Below are 26,224 nucleotides of genomic sequence, written 5' to 3'. Positions count from 1 at the left end.
TCTTCAATGCCACTTTGACTTTGTCATTCAATATCTTTACCTCTTAATCATATGCTACTTTATGAAAAGGATAAATGTCAACCACTTCTTTTTGGTATAGTAATTCTGTATTCTTTCCTCCCATCTTCTTTTGATGCTTCCTATATCAATCAATGTTTTGCCCATAGAAGTCTTCAGAATTACAATTCAAGGTGTGAAGGCATTCTTCCGTTATTTCAGCTTGAGAAATGCCAATGTGCTCTTTCCTTTCGGTTTTCTGACCCCAGGTATTTGCACATTTCCTTTTAATACTTGGTCTTGTCTTTTCCAGTTACCCTTTTAAAAGCCTTCTGGTCACTTATTTTGCAATTTCTTCCTTTCACTTAAGTTTCCCTCAAGCTTCTTCAAGTTTGCATCTATTTTTGTCTTTTCTTTTTTCTAGTCTTTAAACTTTTGCTGCATTCACTTTGTTTTTGTGGTGGTTTCTAAACTTAGACAGGATCCATTCTAGATCACATTTTGGTTCCTACATACTTGTTTTCATTTTCTTCAGCTTCATTTTGAGCAACTGATGATGGTCTGTTCTGACTGATCATTTTTACCCTCTCCACTGTCTCTTCACAGAGATGTAGTTGATTTTGCCAGTAAGTAACATCATGATGGATGGAGAAAGGATTGAAGTTGTCAATGATTTTATCTTATTTGGATCATCAATCAACATTCATGGTACTAATACTCAGGATATAAGGAAGTATATTGCATTGGACAAGTTGGTTGTCAGAGACCTCTCCAAAATAACGAAGAGCAATGATGTCAGTTTGAAGACTAAGGTGTGCCTGATTCAGGCCATGGTCTTTTCCATCATTTGCAATGCATCTGAGAGCTGGACAATGAATAATGATGACAGAAGAATAATAGGTGCCTTTGAGTTGTGATGCTTGAGAAGAACACTGAATAGCCCAATGACTTTCAAAGGAACAGGTATATCTTGGGAAAAGTGCAGCCAGAGTGTTCCTTAGAAGCAAAGACGGTGAAGCTTTGTCTCTCATACTTTGGGCATGTTGCTAGGAGAGGCTCTTCTTCGGAGAGGGACATCATACTTGGAAAGGTGGAGGGCCAGTGAAAGAGAGGAAGACCCCCAACAAGATGAACTGACACAGTGACTGTAGCAACGGGCTCAAGGGTGTCAGAGATGATGAGGATGACACTGTTTAGGATGGAGTTCAGTCTGTTGTTCTTAGGGTCACTGTGTGTCATATTTGAGCTGACAGCACCCAATAACAACCACAACAATCATAGATTCAATGATTCTTTTGCATTCTATCAGGCAAAGTCCCTGTGTAGAGTTTCCTTTTATATGAAGGGTATTTGCATTTAATAAATTGTTCCCAATACAAAATTCTATCATGTAACCTCTGATCTCATTTTTTATCACAAATCCTTGCTTCCAACATTTGCCTTGAAACCATGAGTTGTCTCTTGATTACACATTTGCTCGATTTAGGCAGAGGTTGGTTGAATTCTTGATTTCTTCAGCTTTTACTTTAGTGATTGTTGTATAAATTTGGATAATAGTTGTAGTATAGGCCTTTCCAGTGTACATACATATAGATAGTAGCCTACCACTGACAGCTCTGTATTTCAGGTCAGACCGCAAGATTATCTTCTACAGGTAGCATGATTCCTCTTCAATTTGCAGTTTTCAATATTGGTCCATGGTTTATCTCAACTTTCATGACATCGAGACCAGAAGAACTGGACAGTGATGGCCTGTCTACCAATCTCTCTAGAAGAGATCGCCTTACCAGATCCTGGATGTTGTTGTTGTTATGTTCCCTTGATTTAGGGTTGACTCATAGCTAACCGTCTAGTGGGTTTTCAGAGGCAGGAAAGGGCACAGGAGGCGCCTGCCCATCTTTCTCCCATGGAGCAGCTGGTGGGTTCAAACTGTGTGCCTTTGGGTCAAAAACATGACTTCTCACCACTAACTCACCAGAACTGTCTAATATCGAACAAAATGGAAAACAAAGGGGGAAAAAAACCAAACAAAAGGCCAGGCTTATTGCCCTAATAAAAATTGGTGACTCCTTAAAACCACAGCCTTTAGTCACTCTTAGATCCTACAATAAATCTGACCTTGCTGACTCACCTTTCAGCTAAACAATAGACAGGCTTATGAGGTAACCAATTATATGAAGGAAGTACTAATTCTTTAGAATAACCAGCTATATAAAGTTGTTTGATTGGGTTTTGTTTTTTGTGTCTTTTATTAAACAAAACCAAAATAACCCAAACTAACAAGGATAAAGCCCAGAACGCAGGAAGAGGTGAGATAGAAAGATTAATGAAAATGGCAATTTCAGGGAGGAAGTGGGAAAAGTGCTACTGAATTGTATTTTAATTACTTATAAAATAAAATATGTATGACTGGTTGAATGAAAAAGTAATCACCTTACTAAACTTACTCAAATTACAATTTTAAAAAATTGTCATTCCTGGGACAGTAGATCGTACGATGGTTGGATTAAAAATTGCCTCACCCAGTCCAGTTTAGCTCAGTCACGATTAGGATATTGATCTTTATGTGTTCCTTTTAATCTCCTGCAACTTCCAATATTCCTAGATTCATATTTCATGCATTTTTGTTCCAATTATTCATGGATATTTGCACTGTTTCTTCTCATTTTGAGTCTTGCCACATCAGGAAGTGAAGCTCCTTTACACGCTGAAAGATTACTCCATCCGTCTCATTAACTATCACTGACTGCTGTCTGGAGGCAGCTCTTGTCCAGTCATACCTTAGTGGCTTTATACCCGAGGGCTTCATCTTCTGGCACGGTATCAGACAATGTTCTACTCAAAGAGTTCTATTTATAGGGTTTTTTAGGGCCCAGCATCTCAGGAATGGATAGCCATTCCTATTTTCTAGTCTGTGTTTATAAGCTCTGCTGAAACCTATCCACCAAGAGTGACCCTGTTGATCTCTGCCTCTGGCAAAACTTCCAGTATCTTTAACAACACAAAAGATACCATAGTGTCAGAAACCAACAAGTGCTGGCATATATACACGAAGATGTTAATAAAAAATACAGAGAACATAAAAATTTACTGCAAGGATAAAGAAGAGTTAGACAACATAGGCATTTTGTCAGCTGTGTTAAGGATTTCCTTCTGGAAGCTTCTGAATCATATGGATTACCCCTGGAAACAGGGATGACGTTTCCAGTCAGGAGAATTGTGAGAATTATTTGTATAATCCATTCATCTTTTTTTCTTCATACAGTTGCAGTAACATCTCATTGCTTCAGAATCTGCCTGTTGGTTCTAACAGCGTGATCAGTGCTTGGGTTCATGTTTTCAAGTAATTGACATGTCTTATTTGGTTTAGAAAATCTGTCAGTTTAACCTTTCAATATAAAATTTTTAGCAACTTCTCTTCTTCACCTTCCTTATTATATATTCCTTACCTAGCTCTTATTTCCTCTTTAAAACCCTCTTTGAAGCCCTAAGCTGTCAATTTCCCTTTTTCATGCTCTAGGAGCTGTTTCATATTTGAGATAACAAGTTCTAAAATCAGCATTCTTGCTATACAGATGATTTTACCATCTGTCCTTCTTATCCTATTATCTTGACCAGATACTTGGAATGTATTAATATAACTAAGCATTTTCCCCCCTACAATCCACTGCATTTATTTTCCTGGAACTCTCCTTGCACCACAAGCAAGATGCAATGTTTCAGCCAAAATGAACAATATTATAATTCATTTAGAGATGGTGACTCATACCTACAGCAGTTTCAGTTATTGCCTGAGTAGATGGAGACTGCTAGGTAAGCTGACTGAAAGGTGACAAGTGGACTTGCATATACAAGATAACCACATCTGTCTCATGAAGAGGTAGATAAACCACTTTATTTTATTTTTCAAATGAATAAAAATTTTATTTTATAGTGGTTTACTTTAAAAGTTCATATACGTTGTTTTTCACACCACATCTTTCCTTTATCCACTCCTCCCTTCAAATTGTGCAACCCTATGATTAACGCTGTCCCCATCCCCCACCATCCATCCTCATCTGTCTAGTCTCCCCCTCCCTCCTACTGGATCCTCATACACGTTCTACAATAATGGTCTTATACAGTATTTGTCCTTAAACGACTGAGTTAGTTCACTTAGCATAATGCTTTCTTGTCCCTCTCAAGTTAGGTAGTGATTTACAAAATCATTGCTCTTGAATGCTGTGTAGTATTCCACTGTGTGACTCTACCATAATTACTTAATCCATTTGATTGTGGTTGGACATTTGGGTTGTTTTCATGTTCTTGCGATGGTGAATAATGTTATGAACATTGGTGTATAAGTCTCTGTTTGTGCCTCAGTTTTCTTGGGGTATATTCTAAGCAGTGGAATAGCTGGGTCATATGTCCAAATTTTTGAGGAAAGACCAAACTGTCCTCCAGAGCAATTGTACAATTTTACAATCGCACCTACAGTATGTAAGAGTTCCTATCTTTCCATATCCTCTCCAACATTTATTACTTATCCTATTAAACATTCCCACTGCTACTGGAGTGAGATGGTATCTCACTGTGGTTTTGATTTGCATCTTTCTTATTGCCAATGATTTTGAGTATTTCTTCATGTGTCTATTGGTCATCTAAACATCTTCTGTGAAAATTCTTTCCATGTCTTTTGTCCATTTTATAATTGTGTTATCAGACATGGGAATAAAGCCCAAAGCCATAAAGTTCATCATAGGCAAATTGAGATCAAGCTTATATGGCCTAGTCTATAGTATAAAATACTGCCAAATATAGCCAGAAATGCACAATCTGGAGAGGATAAAATTGATGAATGGGACCTTATAAAGATTAAATCCCTGTGCCCATCAAAAATCTTTCCCAACAGAGTAAAAAGAAAACTGAAAAAACATTTGGCAATATGATTTCAGGCAAGGGTCTGACAAAAGTTTATATAATTCTACAAGGCCTCCACAAGAAATAGATAAACCATTTTAACATCTAGATTGAGATCGTCAAGGAGGATATCTAGAGGCACTATCAAAGATGACTGTTGAGTGTGAACACTTCAATTGCTGTATATCACTAAAAAGAGTGTGTTGGATAATTTCCACATTCTGTTGGATCACCTTGTTTTGGGGAGTTGGAACAAATATTAATCTATTCCAGTTAAGTAGCTGTCTTCCAAATTTCCTGGCACAACCTGGTGAGCATATCAGGGTGGTATCTGTTTGTTGGAACATACCAGTTGGTATTCTAGCAATTCCTAGGGCCTTATTTTTTGCCAATGCCTTCAGTTCAGCTTGAACATCTTCCTTTATTACCACTGGTTCTTAATTCAATGCTACTTCCTTAAGTGGCTCTGGGTATTTCTTTTTGGTACAGTGACTCTCTGTACCTGCCATCTTCTTTTGATGGTTCCTACATCGCATCTTTCAGTGTTGCAACTCAAGGCATAAATTTATTTTTCAGTTCTTTCAGCTTGAGAAACGCCCCATGAGTTCCTTCCTTTCTATTTTCTAACTTCAGGTCTTTGCATATTTCATGTAACACCTTACTTTGTCTTCTCAAGCCACCTTTTGAAATCCTTTATCTTTTTAAATTTTACATTCCTTCCATTTATTTTGGCTTCTTGATTTTCTAGTACAATTTTCAGAGTCTCTTCTGACACCTATTTTGGTTTTTTTCTTTCTCCTCTGTCTTTGGAATGGCCTTCTGCATTCTTCATGGTTGACTTCCTTGATGTCATGCCATAACTCATCCGTCTTTAATTATTGTGCTTAATGCCTTGAATCTATTCTTGAGATGGTTTTTAAATCCAGGTGGAATAAACTCAAGGTCATAGTTTGGTTCTTGTGGACTTGTTTTAATTTTCTTTGGCTTCAATTTGAACTTACACATGAGTAGTTTGTGGCCTGTTCCACAGGCAGGCCTGGTCTGGTTTTGACTGCTGATATTGAGTTAATCCAAGGATTTACACACACACACCCCAGATATAGTCAATCTGATCCCTGTGTAGTCCATCAGGTGAAGTTCATGTGTATTTTTTAACAATAACAACATTTGAAATGAATAAATCATTGGTCACACAGAATTCAATAATACAATCTGCAGCCTCATTTCTGCCATCTAAGGTGTGCCTGATTCAGGCCATGGTCTTTTGCAATTACTTGCTATGAACCAGAAAGCTGGGCAATGAATAGGGATAATAGAAGGAGAATTGATGCCTTTGAGCTGTGGTGCTGGAGAAAAGTACTAAATATACCATACACTGCTAAGTTTGTCCTGGAGAGGGTAAAATCAAGCTGCAAGGATTTTGAAGCTCTGTCTAACATATTTTGGACATGTTCCAAGGAGAGACCAGTTGCACGGAGAGGAACATCATGCTTAGGAGGTTGGAGGGACAACGCAGGAAAGGAAGACCCCAGATGAGATGGACTGATGCAGTGACTGAGGTAATGAGTGTAGGTGTGTCAGAGACAGTAGGTTGGTTCAGGATAAAGCAGGGTTCAGAGCTACTGAATATAGGGTCGCTGTGATTCATGGGAGACTTGGTACTTAACAACAAAAGTACATATTAACTATTTAAAATATTATCTTTAAAAATAACTAATAACATACATTATATACTCTGAGTGCCGATGAGGAATTTAATTTTAATTTATACCTTTATAGGATTATTCCAAAGGCCAGCCCACCAGGTGCTCTACAGGAGAAGGATGGGCAATCTCTGTGAGATTAACTCTTTCTGAAAACTGGCAGGAAGATCAACTATGGGTCCGTTCCAATTCTACAGGACACAACAATAGCAGGATTATTAATAGTTACCAGATTTATGTGTAGGTTATTGAATTCAGATATTTACTTAGAGGAAAAAAATGCAAAACTCTCGCTTCAGTAATCACACAATTTTAAATTGCATACAATGCATTCATTTATACTTGCAGCTTCATTCATCAAATTTTTTCTCACACAGTGCACAGTCTGGGAAAGTAATTTCTCTGGGTAAAACCTCCTCAACACTTCATCTGTTAAGGATTTGTTCAACATTTTACCACTGCTGCTAAAGATGTTCCTTGCTGGGTCGGGTGAGAATCGACCTATAGTTGACTGTTTGTAGGGTTTTCAAAGGGAGCTAATCCTCCAGGAGGAGACTGCCCATGTTTCACCCACGGAGCAGCTGGTGGATTTGAACTACGGACTTTGTGCACACTTTCTTACCATTGGGCCGCCAGACCTCACTGGGAAAGATGCTAGAAAACATAGAGAAAGCAGCCACTTTTCATGGGGTCCTGAAGTCTCTCGGTGTTAAGTCTAGGTGTACTGAGATACAACGCACATACAGTTAGCTCTAAGGAGTTATTGAAATGATGCATACATTTTCCAGCTGTCAAGCTCCGGTGCTTTGGTGGCAAGGAGTAGTGCTGCCAGTTTAAAAGGTCTTTATTTCAATCCATTGGCTGCTCTGCAGGCAAAGGCAATCTCGAGTTCCATCAAACTGCCTCTGAAAACCCGCGGGAGGGTGAGCTATGAGTGGGTTCAGACAGAAGGTACATCAGAACAGCAACAAACTAACAAAGCCCATTGCTACAACATGGATTCAGAGATACACTAGGACTGGGTAGACTTCCTCCCTACAGGGTTTAAAGGCTGACATGCCTACAGAAGCAGATAACACACCTTCTTTCCTAAGAATGAGAGCCCAGGGCTAACCACTGCACCATCAGGATCCTTGAGGATCCTATGTGTCCTAAATCAACACTATTAGGTGAATTTATACAATCCCAGCTAATATACTAGGGATCAAGAGTTTACTGAGGCGCTCTAATGGCATTCCTTGAATTTAAAGCTACTTCTTAAACGTTGCCTTGCCAGTCTGTCGATTAAACCCCAAATTCCATTTCTGCACGTCTGTAAGTGATTTTGCATTCTGTGTGTTTATAATTAAGTTCTGTGTTTGCGTGTGGGACGGGTAGGGGATGGAAACGATCATTAATTTCAAAGTTTCGTTTGGGAGTAGCTGAAAGGCTTTTAAGTAGTAGGAACTGGAGAAGCGGATGAAACTTTACAAATTTTGTTAACAGAAGTCGCACGGGCGTTCCCCGGGGCGCCAGGGACTTGGTGGCCCTTAGTGCTGCCGAGGGCTGGGGCGCTTGACCATCGCTGACCTCGCGCCCTCCCGCCCCCGGCGCGCGTCCTGAGGCCCTGGTGTGGGAACGCTGCCACTAACCTGGGCCGCGATACAGGCGCCCTGCGCTCGGGCCGGGCGGCGGCAGCGCTCACGGAAGTGCGCTCGACTCGCCCGAGTCGGAGGCCAATTCTCCTCCTCCTCCACTTCCTCCTTCTCTCGGCAGCTCAGCCTCCCGGGCCGGCTCCTCCTCCTCGCTGCCTCCTCCCCGCGCCCGCCACAGCCTCTGGCCGGGATGTGCGGCGCTGCCCCCAGCAGTTCCGAGCCCCGCACGCCGCGCTGACCAGACGAGCGGGAGCGCGCCGAGGGCCGTCCGCGCTGCCGCCCCCGCGCACCGGGCGCCCCAGTCCCCGAGCGGCCGCAGCCGTCCTGTCTGCCCCGGTATTGTCCCCTCGTCGCCGCGGAGCGGGCGGCCGGCAAGTTTCGGCGCGCACGGGAGGCGGGCCGCGGGCACCGTGCGCCCGGGAGGGGTGGCCGCGGCTCAGTCTCGGCTCCCCGTGCCACTTCGGCGATGGCTTCCCAGCCGGGAAAGCGGCTGCGCCTCCGCCTTCGCCGCCCCCTGCTTCTCCTCCCGGGACTTTTGCTGCCTCTTTGCTGCGCTTTCAACCTGGACGTGGACAGTCCTGCTGAATACTCCGGCCCCGAGGGAAGTTACTTCGGCTTCGCTGTGGATTTCTTCGTGCCCAGCGCGTCTTCGTAAGTAGCTGGGCTCGGGACGGTAGTCTCCCCCTTTCCCCACGGCGCGCACCCACCCTGCGCCCTCCCCCTGGACACATCGCCCGGGGAATCTCAGCGCTTTTGTCCCAGGATGGATGAAATGTAGGAAGGTGAACTCCCTTGCACCCGCTTCTCTGTTTCTCACTCCTCCTTTCTCTCTTAAAATTGGTTGAGGGTAGCGGGAGAACTTTGAAACAAAACTCTGTGTAAAGTTCAGAATTCTAGAGGAGTGATAAATCAACAAAGGCTGGTGCTGCCTCTGCGCGGGATGACCCAGTCCTGCCTTGGATTTCATCCGCTCAGTGGTATCTGTCTTCTCTGTAATCTTTTTCTGCTTCACATACTCTACCCCACCCCCAGCTCTCCTCTCCTCTCTGTCTCGTTTCCCCTCACTTACCTCTTTCCCAGACACTCAGCTGACTAAAATGACCGTATTATCTTAAAATACATGGTGGCTTATCTCTGGAGCGGCCAGACTTTTTGGCATATTTGAGGATGAATGTATCAGCTGTTGGGTTTTTTGGTTGTTGTTTTTGGTTTGTTTTTTTTTACGTATTGATTCACTATGTAGGTCATTGCTCACAAACTGGAGTTATTTGAATCTTCACTGTAGGTTATTTCAGTCCCGCCGTTACCAGTTAAGATTGCAGGCCTTTTCCGTCGCAGGGACCGTCAGCATTTGTGACATAATTATTGCCATTACTGTATTAAAAATTACCACTGAATTTACTGAACGATGACATCACTCTCACCACCCCCATGTCAGCATTTAGAAATACTGACTTAATGAGTATTTAAGTACATGCATATCTTCTGATACATGTGTTGTGTGATATTTCAGTCTTTTTCAAGGAGAACTGACTTTAGGGTCCTTTTACACTTTTAGGAATTGCAACACAAGGATTTTTATTGTTGTTTTTGTTTCTATTCTTGATATTTTCCCTTTTCTTACTTTTTGCCAGATGCTTCCCCCCCACCCCCAAGTGTTCTTTCCCCCTCTCTTTATACTTGTAAACATTGTTGGTTTGTGCTTTATTTTTTAAAAGGTAATTTCTGTGTTCAGTGGTATCCCTTTCCCCTCCAGTACATACATAGGACTGATTTGAGGGTTCAGGTTTTTCCCATGACTGGTAGAGCAGTTTAACAGCATTTCTGTCTTTTCTTCTGAATGTTTTCTGAGTATAGTTCATTTTGGTGTCAGCCTTTGGATCAGGAGATAGATTGGGTGTAGTTAGTGGAAATGAGAAGAGCGTTCCCTGTGACAGGCTCTATTTTGTTTGTCCTTTCCAGCTTCAGTTCTTTCTCTGTGGCCAAAGCACAGATTTTCCCATTTGATTTAGATAGTCATCCCATTCCTTTTTAAAAGGAATATTGTTTAAAAATAATTTCATGTTTATGTCTTTAAGGTACAGAAGATTTTATTTTATCTTAACAGTGCTCTTTTAGATTTACTTACATAGAAATTTTAATAATTTTGAAAATATTTACTTATTTTACATCAAGAACTTAAGAGTTAGCACTTACTTACTTCAAAGTTGATGGATTTTTTTTGCCAATCTTCTTTTAATTCTCTGCAATCCTTTAAGTATGAAGATACATGACAAGCTGATAAACTATGTGAAAATTAGCATAGAAAATACAGTAATACTGGACTTTTGGTGGGCTGTAGGACTTAGTAGCTGACTAGTCACAACCATAGAATAGACTGTGAACTCACATATTTGTATGACCTCATACATGAGCCTGCAATAATAAACTGGCTTCAGTGTCATATAATATTTTGAAATTGATCAAGAAAGTTTGATAGACTGATGCTAAGTATAACCTACCTTGAAAAATAGAATACTGAGTTTTTAAGGTTCTGTATTTAAGGTTCTGCAAAAGTTTCCACTTGATCAACTTTTCACATTTAACAAAGATTAAATTAACATTACACTTAATTTTGTAAAAAGATACTATTCCATTGTAATCAGCTTTGGAATATAAGTTGCATTGGAATGTCATTTATAATTTTGTTCAGCTAGATAAATATTGTTATTTGATATGATTATAAATATCCAAAAGTGAGTGGAACACTTTGCTGTTGATGAGTAAGAAAGGGATCAAACAATAAGTTTGAAATTAAATTTACTTTTGTATTAAAATTTTGAATTTTTAATGAAAATAATTGAACAGTGTCCTTGTTTGTTTCAAAAATGGAGTTAAGCAATGTGCTATCTAGTCAATTGCGGCTCATCGCAATCCTATAAAAGGGCTCTGAACCCTGCCCTGTCCTGAGCCCATCTCACTGACTCCAGCACACCTAATCCCATTACTCCAGTTTTCATAGCAATCCATCTAATCCCCGGTCTTTCTCTCCGGTGCTGTTCCTCCAATCTTCCAGGCATGGTGTCCTTCTCCAAGAATTAGTCCCCCTTGGCCATATGTCCAAAGTATGTGACATAGAGCTTCAAACTCCTTGCCTCCAAGAGAAACTTGATTTCACCCTCTCTAAGACAGATCTGTTCCTCTTGCTGTCCATGGTACGTTCAGTACTCTTTTCCAGCACCACAACTCAGAGGCATTGATTACTATTTCTTCTGTCATCCTTAGTCATTGTTCTGCTTTCTGATACGTGTGTGTGTATTAATGTTAAAATCAATAGATTGGGCCGGAAGTACTCGGGGAGGGCCTCGCAGTCGGACAGGCTGCTGAGATGAACGCTTTAGTTGGGCAGTCTCCGCATATCATGGGGAGATAGATGCTGCTGCCTTTGATTGGCCTTGGCCCTCACAGCTCTAAAAAGAAACAGGATCTTGATAAACTCTATGAGCTGAAGTCCAAAGCACGGCAGATTATGAACCAGTTTGGCCCCTCAGCCCTAATCAACCTCTCCAATTTCTCATCTGTAAAACCGGAACCAGCCAGCACCCCTCCACAAGGCTCCATGGCCAACAGCACTACTGTGGTAAAGATACCAAGCACTCCTGGCACAGGGGGTTGACTCAGTCCTGAAAACAACCAGGTATTAACAAAGAAGAAATTGCAAGACTTGGTAAGAGAAGTGGATCCCAGTGAACAGTTGAATGAAGATGTAGAGGAGATGCTGCTACAGATTGCTGACGATTTCATTGAGAATGTAGTGACAGCAGCCTGCCAGCTTGCCAGGCATCCCAAGTCCAGCACCCTAGAGGTGAAAGATGTCCAGTTGCACCTAGAGCGCCAGTGGAACATGTGGATCCCAGGTTTTGGCTCAGAAGAAATTCGACCCTACAAAAAAGCTTGCACCACAGAAGCTCACAAACAGAGAATGGCATTGATCCGGAAAACAACCAAGAAATAACATACGGAGAGGTCGGGAAATGGACAACAGTGCATTTGGAATTTGGAGATACTTGAGCTGAGGCCTCAGCCATCTCATCCGTGGAGTTTTTTTTTTTAATGCTTTACAGAGAAGCATATATTTTTTATTAACAGTGCAGCACTATCTATAATGACTGAGAGGATCTGCCAAAAGAATAAAGCCTCCTACCCCAACTTCCAGTCCCTCTTGCCTGCCGTCTCAAAGAGGTGGAATATATCTTCCAGAGAAGATTTTTCTTTGTGATTTATTATATAAGTGATTGAATATGGAACAAAGCATTATGGTCTTTTTGGTGAGACAGTATTAGCAGGACATACAGAGGTTTTTGTTTCCTCCTTTCCTCGCCCTTTCTTGTACTTTGTAATGTCAGTGTTTATATGACTATGACTTTCATTTGCTTTTACAGAATAAAGAAGTTATTAATAAAAAAATCAATAGATTGATTATTGTCTATTAGGTTTCTCCCACTTCTCCCATTAAACACTAATGTTGTTGTGTCCCATCTAGTCTGACCTGACCCATAGCTGACCCTCTCACAGGTTTTCAGACATAGTAAATCACTTAGGAAGGGACGCTCCCCATCTTTTCCCCACTGAGCTGCTTTGGGGATTCGAATCACGTACCTTTGTGTTGGCAGTGCAATTCCTAACCGCTAAGCTACCAGAGCTCCCACAAGCAGTAATAGAACTTTACCAACAAGCACTACAAAAAACAAAAACCCAATCCTTATAAAACCTTAACAACAAACACTTATAAACAAACCCCCCCACCTCAAACCATCAACAAACACTAATATAACTTTAAAAAAACCCAACTCAAGCTTAACTGGCATCAAATTGGCACTAACTCGTAACTCACAATGGGTAGCTCACAGTGGACGTTTGGAGCCTGTGTATTGCACAGACACAGGAGGAGATTGCCCATCTTTGGCTGTGGAGCCGCTGGTGGATTAACCTGTCAGAGAGGCTCTGCCCTTGAGTTAGCACTGGGACTCCCAGCAGACTATGCCACTAGAGGCTTGTAGAGCCTTGTTACTCTGTAATTCTGTCCGAGGATTATTCTAGTCTAGGAGTTTCCCAACAACCAAATGTATTTTTTTGTAGCAGATTGTCCTTTGGAATAGTCCGTTGTTCTCAACTTTGACTCTAGGAAACACTGAAACAACTTCTGCCCCATCTATATCTCTATCTCGAAGTAAAGCTCTGACTTGGTACTCCAGGAGCCTGTGGGTGGTATTTCTTTGACTCTTAAGGAGCTCTGGTGGCACCGTCAGTATTTTGCCGCTTACCAGAATGCTGCTGTGTCTCCTCATTTGAATCCACGCAGATATGTGGGAGAAAGACGGGCAGTCTCCACCCATTAAGATTTGTAGCCAGTGGATAATCCCCTTTTACCAGCCCTCGTGGTGTAGGTTAAAATGATCAAAAGATAGGGACTAATGCCCACGAGCCACTTTATAGGATCATAAAGATTTTCGGCCTCAGAAACCCTAGAAGGGACAGTTCTGCTGTGCTCTATAGGGTCTCTAGGAGGGTTCTCCTCTTTTAATTCATTTGATGGAAAATGAACTTTTCCAACAAGAGATATGAGTGGCACCACCCTGCTTCTATTAGTGGCACCATCATTTTCTCTGTTACTCTGGAAACTGTTTTCTATTCCTCTTTATTTTCTATTTTTCCTTGTTTCTCCTCCTGTACTCCCCTAATATTAGTCACTGATTAGTCATGAGACAGACAGTCCTAGAAGCTTTTCCTTACTGTTTCTTGCATCCATCTGTGCTTTCTACTTTTATATACCCTTTGTCATCCAGTTGGCTTTGACTCGTGGTGCACTCATGCTGTGTCAGAGTAGAATTGTGTTCCATGGGATTTCAGTGGCTCATTTCTGGGCATTTGATTGCCCAGCCTTGCTTCCAAGGAACCTCAAGGCTGATTTAAACCCCTTAACTTTTGTTCAAGGAAGCTCTAGTGACTTAGGAGTATGGAGCTGTGCTGCCAACCCAAAGGAATCAGTTAGAATCCATCGGTGAGCAAAGGATGGGCAGTCTTCTGTGTGATTTATAGTCTCGGAAAACCCTTTTGGAGTGTCAGCTATGAGTCAATTCTGACTCAAAGGTACATAACATCAACAACTTTGGGTGAAGGACCTTGGGTACTATAGTGTACCATGTGTTGTACACCTAACCCAAAAGTCAGCAGTTTGAATCCACCAGCCACTACATGGTAGAAAGATTGAGCAATTTCCTCCTGTTAAAAATGTACAGGCTCAGAAACCTGAGGAGGGTCTATGAGTTGCAGAGAACTTGGTAACAGAGGGTTTAAAATTTGGTTGATGTCTGAGTGCATTTACTGAACCACTCAGGGACTCCTCATTTCTGTTTTATGTTAACTACTTGCTGTTCATTTGATCTCTGATTCATAGCAGCCATGGATAAAAAATAGCAACTGTAATTGGTACTTTACCATATCTATTAGACTTTGTAAAGAGGACTTGTGATTCATATTTTTTTGTGTGATTAATATTTTTAAAAAATGATATTCTGTTGTGTTTTCAGGGGCAGTTTATACTGTAAATTAGATTCCCATTGGATAATTTCTGTAGTATGGCACTAGTTGTGTCAACATTCTCTTTAATTATGTTCTATTTGTTCCTTTTCTGGTTCTGTAGTTTCTATTCTCCTTGATACATAAGATTTTTAATTGGCCCATTTTCAAAGATTGATTTCTATGTGTTTTTTTTTTTTTGTTGTTGTTGCTATGTATGATTGAATTAGAACAGACTCATAGCTGACCCTCCAGTAGATTTTCAGAGGCCATAAATCGCATGGAAGGAAATTGCCCATCTTTCTCCCAAGGAACAGGTGATGAAGTTGAACTACTTGCCTTTAGGTTGATAGTGCAGCTCTTTACTGCTAAGCCACCGAGCTAACAATCTAAATCTAGAAGCTGAAACTAGTTTAGCATCATAACAGCCTGCAGGCTTCCTCTGGCAGGTGAGTGGGGGGCTGCACCTGAACCTGAGGTATGTTGGCTCAGACTAGGACCCGGATTTTCCCTTCATTTGCAAGGAGAAAAGTCTACCAGTGAAAAACACTATCGATTGTAGAGGATGAAGTTGTTCTGTTTGCATGTTGGGTCATTATGAGGTCCAGGCCACTTAAAAAAAAACAAACCCAGTATACATAATTCATGCAATATGATTATCATAAGAGTCCGGAATGAAGGTTGCAGAGTGGAGTATACTCGGGGGGTTTTCTGTAAACTTTCATTAAAAATCACAATTTAAAATATTTTAAAAAGTAAATTACAATACCCACAATAAAGCTGTACTTTTTCCACTTAAAAAAATATACCAATGAAGGAATTTTTCTTTTACTTTTCAAAGAGAAGCGTGAACTGGGGGGTGGGGGGTGGGGAGAAAAGTGCAGCAATGAATGAATGGAAATCCAAAATCTCTGTAACTGTTCATTGAAATTAATAATAAAAAAAATTTAAAAAAACAACGTAAATCAATTGAGATGTTAAACGCTGTCACATTAAGTACAACTAAAGTCCTATGAACAAAAGATTGTCCCCCTCTGCTTCTGTTGTCATTGTATATAGTTGTGTCTATTCTCATTCCTAATGACTTTACAAGTCAGAGAAGTCCATAGTTTCCTAGGCTGTAATAGTTATAGGTGATCACCAGGTCTTTTTTCCTGTGGAGTGGCTAGTGCAGTTGAACTGCCTATCTTTTGATGTTAGCAACTAACACTGTGACCACTGTGCTAACAGGGCTTCCTTCCACTTTTACTGTTGTTAGGTGCCATGAAGTGCTGTCCTCAATGATTGAGCCCATTGTTCAAGCCAGTGTGTTAGTTCATCTCATTGAGGGTCTTCTTTTTTCCCCTCTGTCCTTCTACTTTACCAAACATGATGTCTCTCTTCAGGGACTGCTCCCTCCTAGTAACATTCACAGAGTATATGAGATAAAGGCCCATCATTCTAGCTCATAAGCATCATCCAAAACATATTGTTTTGTCTATGGGCAGGCCATGGTGTTCAGACTGTGGTCTTTTCAATCACTTGCTTTGCTTCTAGGAGCAAGACAGTGAATAAGGATGATTGAAGAAACATTGATGTCTTCGAGCTGTGGTGTTGAAGAGTACTGAATATCCTATGGGCTGCTAAAAGAACAAACAAATATATGTCTTAGAGAACATACAGCCAGCGTCCTCCCTGGAGGCAAAGATGGTGAAGCTTCTCTCACATACTTTGGGCATGTTGCTAGGAAAGGTTATTCCTTGGAGGACATCATGCTTGGTGAGATGGAGAAGGCAGTGAAGGAGAGGAAGACCCTCAGCCCGGTGGATTGACATAGTGACTGCAGCAGTGGGCTTGAGTGTGTCAGAAATTGTGAGGTTAGAACAGGATAGGACAGGGTTCAGATCTGGTTTTGTTTTGGGGTGTTTTTTTTTTAAGTGGGAAAAGTACAGTTGTGTTTTTTTGTTTGTTTTTTAATAGCTGTTTTTTAAAAAAAATTTATTATTTTTGTGTGAGTGTACCATCAAATCAGATCTGACTGGTACAGGAGGAGATTGTCCCTTCTTTTCCACCAGAGCATCTGGTGGATTCGAACTGTGAGCCTCTGGGATTGTAGTTGCAAAAAGTACAGTTTTATTGTGGGTAATGTACTTTACTTTTAAAAATATTTTTTATTGTGATTTTTAATAAAAGTTTACAGAAAACTTGGATTTCCATTCATTCGTTGTTGCACAGTTTCCTCCTTACTTCCCCTGCCCCAGTTTGCTTTTCTCTTCAAAACCATTCACTGTTGCACAATTTCCTCTCTCCTCCACCTCCAGTCTAATTAGCTATACACCTCTATTCTGGCCTGTGGTCAGGCAAATAATGCCTAATCATATATTCCTTTTAAACAATGTTTCCCTTGTCTGTTCCGATGCAGTGTTCATTATTTACTTAGGTTTCACTTTACTTAGTTTACCTCCAACCCCCCCCCAATGTCAGACCTATTTTATAAAAGTGGCATTATGCAGTATTTGTCCTTTTCTGCTGAGATATTTCACTCAGCATAATGTCTTTCAGGGTTACCCATTTTGTATAATATGAGTTCCTTGTTTTTCAGTGCTGCATAGTGTTCCATTGTGTGATTATACCACAGCTTCTCTATCCATTCATTTATTGATAGTCACAACCTAACAATAACTGCAGTCTATTTTGTCAGTCTTCATAGTCACAAACCTAACAATAACTGCATAGCCTATTTTGTCAGTCTTATTCACCAGCATCACAATTCATATAAATATGAATATGCATAAATATTCCATATTTATTGTTCAAACTGACACATACATATGAGGCTGTTGCAAATATGGCTTAAATGAGGTACTTCTTCAGTCTTTAAAATTTCACCTAGTCTTATATTTCTGACATATTTTTTTAAAAAAATTATTTTATATTGGTTTACTTACAAAGTTTGAATACATTATGTTTTATACTATTTTTCATTTACATTGTGTTTTAGAAATCATTCCCATTCATTATGTTTTATAAATTAATCATCATTGAACTATGCTCACCATTACACAGTCTTTCCAGATCCCTGTTAGATCTTTCCCATTTCCTTTACCCCCTCCCTTCACCTGCCAAATTGTGTGACCCTCAGATTCCCTTCCCCTGCTCTTAACCCTTCCCTCCTTGGATCTTTATACACATTTTACTAGTTATCTTTCTATTTCTATAATAATGGTCTTGGACAGTATTTGTCCTTATGAGACTGAGTTAGTTCACTCAGCATAATGCTCTCCAGTCTCTCCCAAGTTATGTAGTGATTTTCAAAATCCTTGCTCCTGAATTCTGAATTCCATTGTGTGAATGTACTGCAATTTCTCAATTCATTCAATTATGGTTGGACATTTTGGTTATTTCCATGTTCTTGGCGATGGTGAATAACACTGCTATGAACACTGGTTTCTCCGTTTGTGTTTCAGTTCTGATTTTCTCTGGGTATATTCCTAGCAGTAGAATAGCTGGAGCTGGGTCATATGGAATTTCTGTGTTCAGCTTTTAGAGGAAACACCAAACCTGACACATCTCTTGAACCTGGTATTCTGGAGCTGAAATTCCCTCAAGAGTGGTCTAAACTGCTTAAAGCCTTTAGCAGTCTTGTTCCAATTTATATGTCCTGGTTTGGGTTTGTTGTTGGGTTTTGTGGTGCTTTTTTTTAAATACCATGACCCATTTTCCATTTACAAAATGAAACCAACTTATTTTTATGAACTTACGTGTACATAGGTTGATTTCCTCCTTCCTTACTTAATATGTCATTGTTATATTGTTATGTGCCCTTGAGTCACTTATGACTCATAGCGACCCTATGTACAACAGCCCTAAACTCTGCTCTGATCTGTGCCAATCGTACTGTCTCTGACACACCCACTCCCATTACCCCAGTCATTGACTCAATCTGCCTCATACAAGGTCTTCCTCTCCTGTGCTGTCCCTTCACCCTCCCAAGCATGTTGTCCCTCTTGCAAGGGTTGGTCCCTCCTTGCAACATGTCCATAGTATGTCAGACAAAGCTTCAGAATCCTTGCCTCCAAGGAGCAGCTTAGTTTAACTCTCTCCAGGCTATTTGTAGATATTGACCTTATTTAGGAAGTAATTTGTTGGCATTTACAAACACTATGTCCGTTACTCCTGATTGTGGCTAAAGTTTTATAGGATGGTAATTAGAAAAGAGAAAAGAAAATACAGAATGTATAGTGCTGCTTCAGTTTTATATATTATTGATCTGTAGTATCTTTTTAAAAGTGAAATCTGAAACAAGAATTATAACTCAGGAATAACAATCATCACTGTCCTATACACATTTCTTTTTATCTATGTATAGAGTAATTTTTCAGATGTTCCTTTTGGTTAAGGTTTATGGGCCAACCCAGACTCAGCTAAGCATATTAAATATGCTTTATCTTGGCAATGTCAGTGCTGAAAGTGGCCAAATAACTTAGAGCATTTTGAGGATTTGAAAAATGCACTTGTCATTGTTTGGCAAGCTGCCCCTCCTAGGTAGTTCAGGTCACGTTTCCAAAAGCAGCTGTCTTTCCATTACCGGTAGTTTGGATGTGAAGTCCAGCTGAAGGACATCCTCCTCACTGGTTTCTGGAGCCCATGTCTTTCTTTGTCCCTGGCTGCTCTTCCTCCACCTCCTGCTCCCTCCTTCCCCCAATCCTTCCCTCTCTCCCTTCTTCCTTACCTTTCTACCCACACCTCCTCTTTCCTTTTTTCCCCTCCTCCTCCTTTCCTTTCCTCTTTCCCTTTGTTTAGCCTGATCCTGGATGTTTAATCCAGGAGTCAGAAGAATGAAGTGAATGAGGATCCTGGCTTGAGTCTTTTGGTAGGGTATGCAGTGAAGTTAGTTAGCTTCAGATTGCCACTGAGACCAGTTGAGTATCTGTTGTTGTGTGCCATGTCCTGATCTCAGCTCATTGTGACCCCGGGTAACAGAGTTGTGCTGTTACTATTTGCTGTCAAATTGGAAGTGACCCAGAGCTGACCTTCTAGCAGGCTTTCAGAGGCAGTAAATCACACACGAGGAGATGCCCCTGTTTGTCCTGCAGAGTAGAACTGCCCCACATGATTTCCTGGGCTTTATCCGAACACGTTGCCAGGCCTCCTCGCCCCCACCACACACACACAAATTGACTGTCATAAATGGTCTTTTGTGTACATTTTTATTATGTTTGAGTCAGAGCTGACTCATAGATGACCCTTTGACAGGTTTTTCAGAAGCTGTAAATTGCACAGAAAGAGATTGCCCACATTTCTCCTGTGGAGCAGCTGGGGTGGATTTGAACCATATTCCTTTGGGTTGGCTATGAAGTTCCTAATCACTCAGCCACCAGAGGAAAGAAAAGAATTCTAAAACCTTATTTTAACTTTTTTGGGTTACTTTATTAGTTTATAGAAGACATGAACTTTTTGCTTTCAGTTCCAGTACTGTCATCTTATATTTTTCTGTTGCTATCAATTTCTAAATTGCTTTTATCTACTGTTCTCCAGAAAATTTATCTTTGTGGTTTTTTTTTTAAATAATTACAATAAACATTATATCCATTTAGTAGAAGAAAGAAAGGCTTAGAGGTTCAAAGTACTATTTAAATTCCCACTTGAAACTGACTGTTTCAACTGGCTGGAAGAGATGACCCAAGAAAGTGTGGAAATTAACAAACAATATATTACTCTCACATACAAGGAAAATCTTGGTGAATATTATTAAAAAATAGCTGGAACAGTATATCAGCTCAGGAGCTGCCTGAGGTTTGAGCTGGATTCAGAAGAGATTATGGCACAAGGAATATCATTGCTGCTGTCAGATGGAAAGCAGAGACTACCAGAAAGATATTTACTTGTTTTAGACCAAGAAGCAGTTGTTCAAACAGATCCAGGAAGTATTTGCATGATTTAAGATGAGGAAAGATGTTTATCAGGGTTGTATCTTTTCTCCATATTTGTTGCCTCTGCATACAGAATACATCATACAAAAAGCTGGACTGTATGAAGAATGAGTGAGTCATCAGGATTGGAGGTAAACTCAGTAGAAACATAATTTATGCAGATGACACAACTTTGCTTACAGAAAGTGCAGAAGACTTGAGGCACTGACTATAAAAGATCAATACTACAGCTTTCAATATGGATTACATCTCAATATAAAAAACAAAAATCCTCACAATTGGACCATTGTACAACGTCATGATGATGGATGCTGAAAAGAATGATGTTGTCAACGATTTATGTTTATTAGGATCTACAGTTAACACCCATAGCAAATAATAGCAATAGTAGCCAACTGTCAAGAAACCAAAAGATATATTGCCTTGGGAAAATCTGCTGTCAGGGTTCTCTTTACTGTGCTAATGAGTGAAGGTGTCAACGTGTGCCTGTTGCAAGCTATAGTATTTTTAGTTGCTTCCTTCCTAGACATCTGAGAGTTGGACAGTGAATAAGGAAGACCTAGGAAGACTTGATGCCTTTGAAGAATAATTGAAGCCTTTGAATTCTAGTATTAGAGAAGAGTATTTAATAGATCTTATGCCCAAAGAACAAACAGTCTGTTGTGGAGAAGTGTAACCAGAGTGCTCTTTAGAAGCTAGGGTGGTGAAACTTTTTTTTTTTATTAGACATTTTAATAAAATAATTACACTAATGGAGCAGTCCTTGAGGAATTAGCTGCGCATCCAAAGGTCACACTTCTCTGGTGATTTGAATCCACACGTGGAGATGCAAAAGAAATATGGGCAATTTCCTCCTGTGATTTACACCCTCTGAAAACCCACTGGAGGATCAGTTATCATTCATTTCTGAGCCAACAGCAATGAGTTTGAGTTTTTTATCAATTGTAGTGTTGTAAAATAAAATATCTATGAACAATTGGATGAAAACCTAGTACGGTTTGTAAAAATTCCACTGAAATAAAAAAACATAAATGAATGTAAATGTAAAAACCTGTTCGGCATCATGTTGTTATTTGACATCAAGTCAGAACTGACTCACTGCTGACTGCCCATCAGGTTTTCACAGGGGAGAAGACTGCAGATCCTTCTTCCAAAGAGCAGTTGATGGACTCAAATCACATGCCTTTGAGTTGGTAGCACAGATTAGCATGGGCCCTGCCCAAGGATGATACTCAAATTTATGAAGCAGTCCATATTTTTCTGTAAATTAGATGTACCAAAGTAGCAACTTGGGGTTGCTGTGATGCTGAAAGCTGTGTCGCTAGTGTGACAGTGTGTCAAATGCCATGATGGTTACACATGGTGGGCAGTGTTTGGTGAAGCTCCCAGATTAAGACAGGTTTGGAAACAGAGGTGGCATCCGCTTCCTAAACAACATGCCTCTGGAAACTCTATGAACTTAGAGAAACGATGATAGTTACAGAACAGGGTTCAGGTCTTTTGTTCATAGGGTGGTGAAACTTTTGTCTCACATACTTTGGATGTGTAGGGGGTCCTTGAAAGAGAGCAAGACCCTCAGTGAGTTAGATTGATAAGAAGTTCCATTGTTATCCCCGAGGCATGTGGTTTGAACCCACCAGCTTCTCTATAGGAGAAAGCTGAGCAGTTCTCCTGCTGTGCGATTAACAGCCTCTGAAAACCAGCTGGAGGGTCACTTATGAGTCGGTTGCTACTTGATGATATACAGCAACAGGCTTCGTTAGATGTTCTTAGATGAGCTTCAGGTAGCAATTAAATTGTTTATGACATTTTTTTCCCCAACAGATATCCCCCACCTTAATAATACGTATTGCTTTACCTGCCCTGAAGTGTCTCCTATGGCATCTTAGTATCCTTTGAGCATGATTTTAGACAGTTTTTCTATATATGGCTCTTCTGAAGGCTTGAGCATTTGTCTAAGTCAATTTTCCTTTGCCCAGATTTCTATTTTCAAAACTTTTTATACTACCCTGAGAACCAGTGTAAGCAGTGCTCTGCCATTTTGAATAAATTTTATCCCTCTACCTCCCCTTCCCTCTCGTTCAGCATTTTTTAAATGGACAATACTCACCCATTCCTTTTATATTATTTTGCCATTTTTGTGGCATTTCCCCAGTATGTTCATGAAGGTATGCTCAGGTGTTGTGTCAAGGGTTAATGGTTCAAAATGACTTTTCTAGCTATTACTTTCAAGTTTGTCACCTAGACAGACAGGATCATACAAATAGGGTGTGACTCTATCCACAGGGGGATTCGCTAGTCTCACCATCCCACTAGGTTTAAATTGGGGTTTCAGCAGCAGAAATTGGAAATCTCACTACCAGCCAAGAATCAGCAGCAGGGAATGCTGTGTGCGTCCTTTGGGGCCAAAGATTTCTCTACCACTCAGATTGGGGTCTACAGGAACAGCTGCAGCAGGGGAAGCAGAAAGAGAGCTGAGGTGAAGAGTTTACCTTGGGACTACTGCCCCATGGGACCAGAGCTAGGAGTCCTTGTCCAAGTTTGCTGGAGGACTGAAGGAAGATGCCATAGCAGGCAGGACTAAGTGAATTTGGTGACTGACCTAATCCATGAGGCTGAAGGTAAAAGGGCCAGCAGCCACACTTGAGAAGCTGTCTGGATTGAAGGATTATATGCTGTGATCCAACTGAATTAGAGCCAGTTGTTATTGTTATTGTGTACCATCGAGTCAGAACTGACCTATAGTTGACCCTCTATCACACGGGAGGAGGTTGCCCATCCTTCTCCCACAGAGCAGCCGGTGGTCTAGAACCACGTGCCTTCAGGATTGCAGCATAGCTTCTTTCCATTAGATCACCAGAGCTCCCTATAGCCTGTTAACTTCCCTAACCCCCAAATCATGAGTTTGATTCTGTGTAGATTGTGAGCTATTGCAACAGATTTTCAAAACCCAGGAAAGCAGTAGCATTGCTGCTGGAGTTAGTAGAAAGAGGTGCAGGACCATGTTTGACCTTCTAATGAATTCTTTTTGTCCAGTGGATGTTGGGACAGTTCCCCTCTGTGGAGTTAGTAGAAGTTGACCTGACAGTCCCCAAGCCCACCTCGCTCTTTTTTTACAGCAGGAGAACTTGGTTAACATCTATATTCCTTCATCTAATTACCGTCATTTCATGCCTATAATGTGGAAATGTTCTGATGAAAAGGCACAGCCTTGTCCCTGGTCTTATGAAAGTAACTTGAGCCAAGTGCTGCCAACAGTGTGCAGTTTTTGCTGGGAGAAAACTCTCCTCATGTGCTTTTTCTTCTCTGCCCTTGTTGGAGCTTGCTTTTCCTAGTAACTTCCCAGCCCTCTCTGTCTTGCAGTGCCAAAAAAAGTAAGGTTCTGCATCCCCAAATTAAGCAGTGCATTAGCGTAACTGTGTGGTTGAGCTGTGATAAGTAGAAAAACTATTTTAAGGACAATTTAAATACTTAATTAGATGTTTAGCAGAGGATGATTTCTGCATTCTGGTAGGATTAGGCGATGATGGAAGAAACTTATTTTTATATATGACTATTTTAAGATTATTTGAAACATGTAGTTATGGAATATGGATGCTACTCATCCTCCAATTTAACAGATTTTTCTTAAGTGCTTATTATGTGGCAGACACAAAGATGAATTAGAATTCCTGCACTCAAGGAACCAATTTATTTTAGAGAGAAAGGATTGCTTAAGGGGAAAAAAAAGTTTCAGCAAAGCAGTTTGTGATGACAGCCCAGAGATGAGTTTTGCTTATATGTTCCTAGGCAGATTCTGAGAACAGACCTGCCTGTCCTGATCTCCTGCAGTCCTGATCATTCTCCAAGACAGAACACCTGTACATACCTAAGCTTAGAATACCCTTTAGTTAATGTTCATTTCCCCACATCAAACGCTTAAAAGCATTTCATGTAGTTGAAGAGGGAGTTTTATGATTTTTTTGTGTGTGTGTGGTCACATGTTTGACCGGTTGTAATAACTTTCTTTGTAAATTCTTCTGCTGTGTGAACCAGATCTGCTCTGGAAAACAGTGAGACTGGTTGAAGGGAGAGGTGATGATTTGATTTAAATAGCAGCTCTTCTCGTCACAGGCGGTGAGTGCTCTTACTCAGCGTTTTCCCCCCCATTTAAAAGCTTTCTTGCTGAATGAAAACTAAATTGATTTCCAGCCCAAATCATGTCGCTGTGATGATAGGACACCAGCATTGGTGTCTGACTGATGCCAAACATGACTGCATAAAGCTTTATTAAACAGGGTGTGGTCTTTTGGAGATTTTGTCTTTATTTTTAATTTGTGGGTTTTAAGGATCAGAAAGTAGTGTCCCATAACCCAGCAAGTCACATTTTTTATTTTCTAAATAAGAATTTAGGAAATCTTAATTAGAATTTTTACTTTTTAGAAGTTCTGGTGGCCTAGTGGTAAGGAGTTGCACTGCCAACCCAGGGGCACACGGTTTGAATCCACTAGCTTCCCCGCTGGAGAATGATGGGCAGTGTCCTCCCATGTGATTTACTGCTTCCAAAAACCCACTGGAGGGCCAGCTTTGTGTCAGTTCTGACTTGACATAACAGCAGCAAATAAGAATTGGCAGATACTAACCAGAATTAATAATTGAAATGGAAGAATTATCAATTGAAATTGATAGATAAAAGGTAAAACGAGTGTATTATATATTTGAAAAATGAGAAATAATTTCTAAGTATATCTTTGACTAAACAATTGAAGTTATTTCACTAATTTACTTAACCATTAATGGCTAATGAAATAATCATAATGTTAACAGTTACTGAGGCCTTATGATGTCTGTGTCCTGTTTTACTCCTGTTGTTACAGCTGAATACCATCAAGTCAGAATCAAGCCATAGCTGATCCCTACCAGTTTTTCAGTAGCAGTAGATCACGTGGAAAGAGATGGTCCATCTTTCTCCTGCAGAGCAGCAGGTAGATTCTAACCGTGTACCTCTGGGTTGGCAGCACAAGTTTTTTCTCCTGCATTTCAGTAATTTTCTATTTTCTTTATTGTTGTTTTGCCATCCAGTTGATGCTGACTGATAGTAGCCCCATAGGATAAAGTGGAACTGCCTTATCGTAGTCTGCAGCAAGTTAGCAAGTTATCATAGTCTGCTAGCCCATAGGTTGCTCATCTTTGCTGGTTCAAATCCACCAGTGGCTTTGAGAGATGAAGTTGGGCAGTCTCTTCCCATTGTGACTTAACAGTTTCAGAATCCTGAAGAGAATGTGTCAGAGCCAGTGGCAGTAAGAATGCGTCAGAGCCAGTGGCAGTAAGTTTGGATCATATTGCATCTTTTTTTTTCCCCCCTTTCTCATTTTGAATGTTTGTTGGAGCAGATCACTAGGTCTTTTCTTGTGCAGAATGACTGGTGTGTTTGAACTACTGACTTCTTAGTTAAAATGCTAGGGTATAACTGTTGTACCTCCAGAGGTTCTTCTGTCCTCTTCTTTTTTTTTAATTATTATTAAATTTTATTACTTTTAAT

The 26,224-nt window shown here is 40.5% G+C and overlaps 1 protein-coding gene and 1 pseudogene across 3 annotated transcripts in view; both read left to right on the top strand.

Moving 5' to 3' along the window:
- Positions 1-8,451: 8,451 nt before the first annotated feature.
- ITGAV (integrin, alpha V) overlaps positions 8,452-26,224 on the top strand; it is a 123,415-nt gene continuing 105,642 nt past the window's right edge. For 2 of the 3 annotated variants that reach the window (XM_006878773.1, XM_006878771.1), the window contains exon 1: positions 8,452-8,884. In XM_006878773.1, coding sequence (XP_006878835.1) covers positions 8,700-8,884 — 185 coding nt within the window. In that variant the 5' untranslated portion in view covers positions 8,452-8,699. The remainder of the gene's footprint in view (positions 8,885-26,224) is intronic. The other variant, XM_006878772.1, reaches the window with a different exon arrangement.
- LOC102848429 lies at positions 11,742-12,227 on the top strand (annotated as a pseudogene).

This window comes from Elephantulus edwardii, unplaced genomic scaffold, assembly GCF_000299155.1.
Source record: "Elephantulus edwardii isolate Elephantulus edwardi_28Jun2011 unplaced genomic scaffold, EleEdw1.0 scaffold00001, whole genome shotgun sequence".
Classification (NCBI taxonomy): Eukaryota; Metazoa; Chordata; class Mammalia; order Macroscelidea; family Macroscelididae; genus Elephantulus; species Elephantulus edwardii.
This window is presented reverse-complemented; position numbering and strand designations above follow the sequence as displayed.